This window comes from Macadamia integrifolia, chromosome 3, assembly GCF_013358625.1.
Source record: "Macadamia integrifolia cultivar HAES 741 chromosome 3, SCU_Mint_v3, whole genome shotgun sequence".
Lineage (NCBI taxonomy): Eukaryota > Viridiplantae > Streptophyta > Magnoliopsida > Proteales > Proteaceae > Macadamia > Macadamia integrifolia.
In genome coordinates, this window is record NC_056559.1 from 17,061,726 (window position 1) to 17,071,042 (window position 9,317).

The following is a 9,317-nucleotide window of genomic DNA, read 5'->3' on the forward strand; positions in this document are numbered from 1 at the left end:
ATCCTTATCTCGGGGTGTAGTAGAGATGATGAAGTTACGTGTGATATGCGGTAAGACCAAGAATGATAAATTAAGGAATGATTGTATGAGAAACTAAGTGGGGGTTGCACTGACTTAGGACAAGCTCCGTGAGAGCCAGTTGAGGTGGTATGGTTATATTCCATGGAGAGCATTATAAGCCTCAGTTTGGAAAAATGATCGAATGCAAGTAGAGGGTTCCAGAAGAGGTATGGGCAAACCTAAAATTACTATCGACAAGTGGTATGGACATATATACATATGGTAAGGAAAATTAGCTGCCGGATGATGTGCAAATTGGTTGGTATCAGGTTGGACACAAATCATGCAACGTTCTTATAAGTAGTGTTGCTAGAGCTTCTTAAGTTAACGGGATTACTTTTCATATAATTTGCACGTATTTTAAGTTAATGAGAGTACTTTTCAATTAATTTACAGCTCTTTTAAGTTATTGAGTATACTTATCATATATGAGACCTGCCTCCTCAGCTAGAATGGTGATCGCTCGATCAAAAGCTCACGAGTCCACATCAGTAAAAATAGAAACCAGCCAGCAAATAGGAAGAGACATAGACCACGATATACAGGTTCTATTGAGGCTGGGAAACTTCAGCAACATTAGCCTAACACTCAAATATGAGCACTTTAGAAATCATCCGGACGTGCTTTCAGCCCTCTACATCTGTCTCGGCTGAAAATCCCAACAGGTATGTCTCTTACCAATTGCTCAAGCATTTTTAACATATTTAAATTTTAGTTTATGTACCGATGTCTATTTTTTTATGGCTCATAGTCGTCAAGGATAATAACACTCAGAACACTCTGAGCTCTACCTACTCACCCTTCCAATTTTGTCAGAATACTGACGTAGGCATCGGAGACTTCTTCCTGGGGTCACTCTCTGGGCCAGTTTCTTATCTACGGTTTGCAGGTTCTAATGAGGGCGGGAAACTTTAACAACATTATCCAAACACTCGAAGGCGAGAGCACTTTGGAAATTGGCTGAATGTGCTTTCAGCTCTTCACATTTGTCTCGGCTAAAAATCCCAACAGGTATGTCTCTTACTAATTGGTCATACGATTTTAACATAATTAAATTTAATTTTATGTGTTGGCTTCTATTGTTTTGTGGATCGTAGTCTCAAGGATCATAACACTCAGAACACTTAGAGCTTTGCCTACTCACCCCTCTCTTTTTATCAGAATACTGACTTAGGCATCGGAGACTTCTTTCCGGGGTTACCCTCCGGGCCAGTTTTTTATCTGTGGTTTGCAGGTTCTATCTGACCTGGAAATTTCATCAACATTAGCCGAACAGTTAAAGACGTGCACTTGGGAAATTAGTCGAACGACGCTTTTAGTCCACATTTGTTTCAACTGAAAATTACAAAAGGTATGTCTCTTACTAATTACTTAAACTTTTTCAACACATTAAAATTTAAGTTTATATATGGAATTTTATTGTTTTGTTTCTCATTATCGTCAGGGATTATAACACTCAGAACACTCTGAGCTCTGCCTACTTACACTTTAATTTTTTTTTAAATACTGACTTAGGCATCAGGGCCTTTGTCCTGGGGTCACTCACCGAGCCAATTTCTTATTTGTGGTTTGCGGGTTCTAACTGAGTGGGAAATTTCATCAATATTAGCCAAACACTTGAAGATGAGCACTTTGAAAATTAGCCGAACGACACTTTCATCCCTCCACATCTGTCTCGTCTGAAAATCACAATAGGTATGTCTCTTACCTATTGCAAATACAATTTCAACTCATTTAGATTTAAGTTTATATATCGGCTTCTACAGTTAACATATAGAACACTCAAAGCTCTGCCTACTCACCCTTTTGATTTTGTCAGAATACTGACTTAGGCATCAGAGCCATCTGCCCGGGGTCACCCTCCGTCCCAAATTATTATCTATGGTATGCAGGTCTGTTGAATGGGAAACTTTAGCGACATTAGCCGTACACTCGAAGACGTGCACTTTGGAAATTTTCCGAACGACGCTTTTAGCCCTCCAAATCTATTTATGCTGAAAATCCCAATCGGTATGTCTCTTACCAATTGCTCATACAATTTCAACATATTTAAATATAAGTTTATGTATCGGCTTCAGTTTTCTTATGGCTTTTAGTCGTTAAGGATCCTAACACTCAGAACACTCAGACCTTTTTGTACTCACCTTTCCTTTTTTGTCAGAATACTGGCTTTGGAATCGTAGCCTTCTTCATAGGGTCACCCTCCAGGCTAGTTTCTTATTTATGGTTTGTAGGTTCTATTAATCGGGAAACTTTTGCAACATTACCTGAACACTCGAAGATGAGCAATTTGGAAATTAGCCGAATGACGCTTTCAGCTCCCTATATCTGTCTCAACTGAAAATCCCAACAGGTATGTCTCTTACCAATTGCACATATAATTTAAAGATATTTAAATTTAAGTTTTTTTATCAGTTTCTATTATTTTGTGGCTCATAGTTGTTAGAGATCATAACGCTGAGAACACTCAGAGCTCTTCCCACTCACCCTTATATTTTTATCAGATTACTGACTTAGGCATCGGAGCCTTTTTCCTGGGGTCACCCTCCGGGCCAGTTTCTTATCTGTGGTTTGCAGGTTCTATTGAGGGTGGAAAAGTTCAACAACATTAGCCGAACACTCAAAGATGAGCAATTTAAAAATTAGTTGAAAGACGCTTTCAGCTTCCCACATCCATCTCAGCAGCAAATCCCAACAAGTATGTCTCTTTCCAATTGCTTATATAATTTAAAGACATTTAACTTTAGGTTTATTTATCGGTTTATATTGTTTTGTGGCTTGTAGTCGTCAGGGATCATAACACTCAGAACACTCAGAGCTCTGCCTACTCACCCTTTTATTTTTTTCAGAATACGGACTTAGGCATCGGAGGCTTCTTCCCAGGGTCACCAACCGGGCCAGTTTCTTATCTGTGGTTTACAGGTTTTATTGAGGGTAGGAAACTTCAGCAATATTAGCCGAACACTCAAAGATGAGCAATTTGGAAATTAGCCGGGCAACGCTTTGTGCTCCCCATATCTATTTAAGCTGAAAATCCCAACAGGTATGTGTTTTACCAATTGCTCATACCATTTATAGACATTTAAATTTAAGTTTATTTATCGAATTTTATTGTTTAGTGGCTCATAGTCGTCAGGGATCATAACACTTAGAATACTCAGAGCTCTGCCTACTCACCCTTTTATTTTTGTCAGAATACTGACTTAGGCATCGGAGCCTTCTTCTCGGGGTCACCCTCCGGCCAGTTTCATATCTGTGGTTTGTAGGTTCTAATAAGGGCGGGAAACTTCAACAACATTAGCCAAACACTTGAAGACGGGCACTTTGGAAATTAGCCGAACGTGCTTTAGGCCCTTCACATCTGTCTTGGCTAAAAATCCCAACGGGTATGTCTCTTATTAATTGCTCATACGATTTCAACATATTTAAATTTAAGTTTATGTCTCGGCTTCATTGTTTTGTGGTTTGTAGTCATCAGGGATCATAACACTCTGAACACTCAAAGCTATGCCAATGCACCCTTCTTTTTTTATCAGAATACTGACATAGGCATCAGAGCCTTCTTCCCGGGGTCACCCTCCGGGCCAGTTTTTTATCTGTGGTTTACAGGTTCTAACTGAGCGGGAAATTTCATCAACATTAGCCGAACACTTAAAGACAAGCACTTTGAAAATTAGTTGAATGACGCTTTCTTCCCTCCACATCTCTCTCAGCTAAAAATCCCAACAGGTATGTCTCTTACCAATTGTTAATACAATTTTAACATATTTAGATTTAAGTTTATGTATCGGCTTCTATTGTTGACGCTTAGAACACTCAGAGCTCTACACTCACCCTTCCAATTTTGTAAGAATACTAACTTAGGCATCGGAGCCTTCTTCCTGGGGTCACCCTCCGGGCCAGTTTCTTATCTGTGGTTTGCAGGTTCTGATGAGGGCGGGAAACTTTAACAACATTATCTGAACACTCGAAGACGAGCACTTTGGAAATTAGCTAAACGTGCTTTCAGCTCTTCACATCTGTCTCGGCTAAAAATCCCAACAGGTATGTCTCTTACTAATTGCTCATACGATTTCAACATATTTAAATTTAAGTTTATGTGTTGGCTTCTATTGTTTTGTGGCTCGTAGTCGTCAAGGATCATAACACTCAGAACACTTAGAGCTTTGCCTACTCACCTTTCTCTTTTTATCAGAATACTGACTTAGGCATCGGAGACTTCTTCCCGGGGTTACCCTCCGGGCCAGTTTTTTATCTGTGGTTTGCAGGTTTTAACTGATCAGGAAATTTCATCAACATTATCTGAATGACGCTTTCATCCCTCCACATCTCTCTTGACTAAAAATCCCAATAGGTATGTCTCTTTCCATTTGCTAATACAATTTCAAAATATTTAGATTTAAGTTTATGTATCGGCTTCTATTTTTTTATGGTTCTTAGTTGTTAGTGATCAAAACACTCAGAACACTCAGAGCTCTGCCTACTCACCCTTCCATTTTTTTCAGAATACTGACTTAGGAATCGTAGCCTTCTTCCTAGGGTCACCCTCTGGGCCAGTTTCTTATGTGTGGTTTGTAGGTTCTAACTGAGCGAAAAATTTTAGCAACATTAGCTGAACACTCGTAGACGATAACTTTGAAAATCAGCCAAATGACACTTCTAGCTCTCCACATCTGTGCTAACTGTACTACTAACCTCTGGGCCCATGGTACCGGAAAGAACCTCGACCACACCATGCCCCAGACCGTGAATGCCACAATTTCTACTGTAGATTTCATTCATAGAACCATAATTACTTACCTCACTTACCTCTGCAGTCCAAAACCATTTCTTAGCCTCATCTTTCATATTCACAGGTTAGTAGATAATATTAATAATGGCACACAACATTCATAACAATACAATAACATATCATTGATGTATATAATTCACGTAAAATAGTAATAACGCATAAAGACTCCATAAAACAAGGAAAAAAATACACCAACTCACCTTGTTTTCCAAATCGCAAGTACAATGAGATCCCCACAATCGACGTCGTACCCACGTCCGATTATTTAGTTTCATAACCAAATGTGTGTATCATTTGTTAAATATTATGAATTGACTCATTATAGGTTCACTACTGAACCCAAAACAACTCTTAACAACCCATGTCTAAATCTTATTTGAAACCTCGAAAATGCCCCCGAGTTACCCCTACTCATAGGGCTAATTTGGGTAAATAGGTAGAGAACATAACCCACAAGGGGTAGGGTACCATTCAACCAAAATAGGGGCTGATTGGGCTGAAAAACACCCAATCAGTGTGAGACAACTGGCTGGCCGCTTGCCCAATCGGTAGGAGATTCTATAAAAATTTATGCACTTCCATATGTGGTTCTGCCAATTTCTCTGGCTTAGGCTGCCCATGGACGATGGGTATGGTCCATGGCAACATGAGGAAGTATCTCCTTGTCCCTAGGGTAATTTTACAGTCCACAAAATCACCAATTACATGAGTTAAAATTATGCCTTAACATACTTTCAAATTTCTTCCTAATTTGTATACTTAAACCTTATAGTTCTGTAATAAAAAATTTCCCACCTCTCATACTGATTTAATTGGAGCTGGAACATTATAAAAGGTATGGATGAGCCACAGTCTAGCTTACTAAAATTAGGAATTCTTCCACTGAGTACAAAATAAGTATATAGGGACTAATTTTAGTCCCTAATTTACCGAATTCCTAACCGAGTATGCTTCTACTTTAATTAACCTAATTCCTTTGCATGCAGTCCCAGATTCCCAAATTTTGGGTGGCTGTATACTTGAAACCCTAAACGGGTTTCATTCCTACTTAATGTAATTGCTGTATAGCAATTAGGGTGGTGGAATTTTATCTTATTGAGTATGTGTCCAGCAGAAAGAAGGTTCTAGCAGCCCAACCTAGCTGTGTGCAGCATCAACTCTATGTACAGCGAGGTAGTAACAATCTTCCATGCTTGAATCTGCTCTAGTTTGTAGCAATTTCAGTCCTAGTAACATCTGAACTTCTGGACAGCAGCTTTGCTAAGCTCCTTGTGCATGAATTACTATCCTCAGTCATGATTAGTAGCAGGACAGCCGCTAAATTCCAAAGATGGGCAGCAACCACCTTCTTGTAGAATAATTTCCTTCCTTATAGCTCGTATCAGTAGCAGCCTTATGCAACTGCAAGAGGCTTCAACATTTAGCCTTTGCTCTCACCAACAAGCAGCAGCAGTAGATGAAGGTGCGGCAGTAGCTGTTATACCCAATGGATCACTAAGAGGGGGGTGAATCCGTGATATCAAAAAAACGATCCTCACAAGTTGCTTCACGTGCACACTCGTCAATTAATACCTGAAGACAAATCACAAACCATGACACAAAGAGATACATGGTTCGGCAGTGTGCCAACATCCACGAAGCAAATGACCGTTTGAGCTACAACTCAAATCCGGTCTTTGTAATTCGACTGCACCCACAATCAGGAGCACTAACCCCTTAACAAGATTCAACACATCACCCACTGTATTTGGAGCTACAACCTCAACTACGCTTGTCAAGAACATTTGCAACCAATCACCAATAAACAGAGGAAACCCTAAACATTAAGTCTACCCAACACCCCGAGTACAGACTTACAATAGAAATCAAGATTTAAACAAATAATGCACTCACTTTGATTTCTTGGTCTTCAATCAATGTACACCTTCTTAGACAAGGTGTGTTTCTTCAAATCACCAAACCACTTCAAACAATAACCAATAACTTTCTTCACGGATCCAAATTAATGATGAATATAATGGCAGCACTTCAATTTTAGATATAACCCCATTCAATCACAGTAGCAAAAATAACAGTATGCATATTCAAGACCGCAGTAGGAACATCAATATATAAAAGTTCTTCAAATAACTGATGGGCTTGTGGCAATATTGGTCTATTAAAGCAACCTCATATATCAACTCCGATATGAATGTCCATATTTTAAAATTCAGACTGAAGCTGGATATATATAGAACCGAACCTGAATTCTGAGATCGCAAACAGTAGACTTCCATTAAACCTAAGAACAATGCAGCAATAGTTCTTGTACCAATAACTGGCAGCACCTCTTCTCCTTCTTTAGTGCGGCAACAACGAACCCTTTCCTCCTTCCATTGGTCAGCAGGAAATCAGAACAAATATTGAGTCAGAGCCGTAAGAACGAACCAAAAGATACGATCAGCAAACTCTCTCAACCTGTTGCTCTCCCTCTCTTTCTGGCTGCCTTCCTCTTTTTTTTCGTATGAAGAAGACCTCCTTTTATACCCAGCATAAAAGACTTCAAAAAGTAATTCCATATTGGAGTTCTTCTCCTAATTCCTTTTGATCAAATCCGAGATTTTCCCTTTTTATTTGAACTGTGCTTGGGATGTACGCACAAGAGACTCCTCTTGATATCGGCTGCTTTCTCTTTCTACTTCTTTCTTTCTAATCTGATTTAATAACAGCTCACGTAAGACGATCCAGCAAGGCCGATTTTCTAGAAGTCCAACTGAATTGAGGATTCTTCTTTTGACTGGAAATATTAGAAAAAAGAGAGGCTCCTTGCTGTCCCATATCAGTGAAAACTCTTATTGCTGCCCACATATAAGAAGGTTACTTCCTCGTCGGACTCCAGATCTTTTAAAAGATAACAGACTTCTTTTTCTTTTCTTTTTATAGAGCATAGGGTATCCACGGTTGGGAATCATAATCAGATTAGGAATAGAAAAGATTTACCTGCTGCATATCAGTTTCAATCACAACTAACTTGCTGAGATTTTGGCTGAAATTATATCAAAGACGTTGAGCTGGCTATGCTGCTGAACCATTATGGAATGATGTTGTATTGAATCAAAGTCTAGAAGCTGACTCACCATTCCACTATTTAGCTGTTCGATTCAACAAATAAACTTGTCCTAATACCTTATAACCCTCTACTCAAAGATTCTTCATATCTTTAAGAGACTGACATCTTTATGAAGTGCTGCTGAATTGAAAAACCAAGCTGCTCAAAGGTTAAACTCAAATGGTCTATAGAAAACCAGAATTGGTTTGGTTTGTATTGAACCATTGAACCATGATCAATCATATTTTAAATATTAGACTGAACCAGTTTAAATCCATAAGGCCATTCAATGTGGCTAAACCAAGATATTGAGCCCATAATACAAAAATTGACCCATCAAGAGTTTAATCATTGAATTACTTGAATTGAAGATGAACCATTTATTTATCTTGGTACTTGTGTTGACACCAATTACAATAAGACATGTGTTGCAATATGATTCTCAACACATAGATGACAGTAGCAAAAGGGGCAGCAGCTGCAGTCCAACAACCAGCAGCAGATGAAGGTGCAGCGGTAGCAATAGGGGCAGCAGCTGCAATCCATGTTCAACAGCACCCCTCTCCTTCTTCTTCTTCTTCGTCTTCTTCTTCTTCATGTTCTTACAGTTCAACCGTAGTATACAGCAGAATAATGGAATAACAGAGGCAGTTTTGGGCTTTTAAGGTTCAGCCCTAAGGGTCGTTAGGGCCCGTTTGGTAGAACCAGTAGCAATTGGGGCAGCAGCTGCAGTGCATGTGCAACAGCCCCCTTCTCCTTCTCCTTCTTCTTCTTACTGTTCCACCATAGTATACAGCAGAATAATGGAATAACAGAGGCGGTTTTTTTGGGCTTTTAAGGTTCAGCCCTAAGGGTCCTTTAGGCTCGTTTGGTTGAACCAGTCCAACTACCAAATTAGTTCTAAAATTTAATTCTAAAAACTACTTTTAAAACATAAATTATATAAAATTTAATTCCCTTTAAGAAACCCCACCAAATATTAACTTATTAATTTGGATTTGGTCAACATGATGACCTCTACATTTCGGGTAAGTGCGATGCCTGTGGGTGTAGGCATGTGGGCCGCGGTAAAAATTTTTAATTTTTCCTGCATGTTCGGCTGGCCGGTTGGCAGTAGGGTATCCCGCCAGTTTGTCCATTTTTACACCACTGGCTGTCCTAACCTTTAGGTTCTCAAATCCACCCATTATAGGACTGGTTCCACTCATTTTTGGCTATTTTTATGCTCCTTCCATAGCCCATAAATTAGCCAAATTCCCTATCTCCCACTACTGTATATAGGGATCCATAGCAGAGTAGTCAACCTTCTTATACCTACTACGCTACAACACTTGGGACAGTTGCTTCCAGTTTAGGGTGTTACAACATCATTGGTAG

The 9,317-nt window shown here is 39.3% G+C and overlaps 1 protein-coding gene across 1 annotated transcript in view; it reads right to left on the reverse strand.

Annotated features, from left to right (window-relative positions):
- Positions 1-4,908, reverse strand: part of LOC122074200 (uncharacterized mitochondrial protein AtMg00810-like) — a 6,067-nt gene extending 1,159 nt beyond the window's left edge. Inside the window, exon 1 of the mRNA XM_042639055.1 lies at positions 4,870-4,908. Within this exon, the coding sequence (XP_042494989.1) occupies positions 4,870-4,908 (39 nt within the window). The remainder of the gene's footprint in view (positions 1-4,869) is intronic.
- Between the last annotated feature and the right edge of the window lie 4,409 nt (positions 4,909-9,317).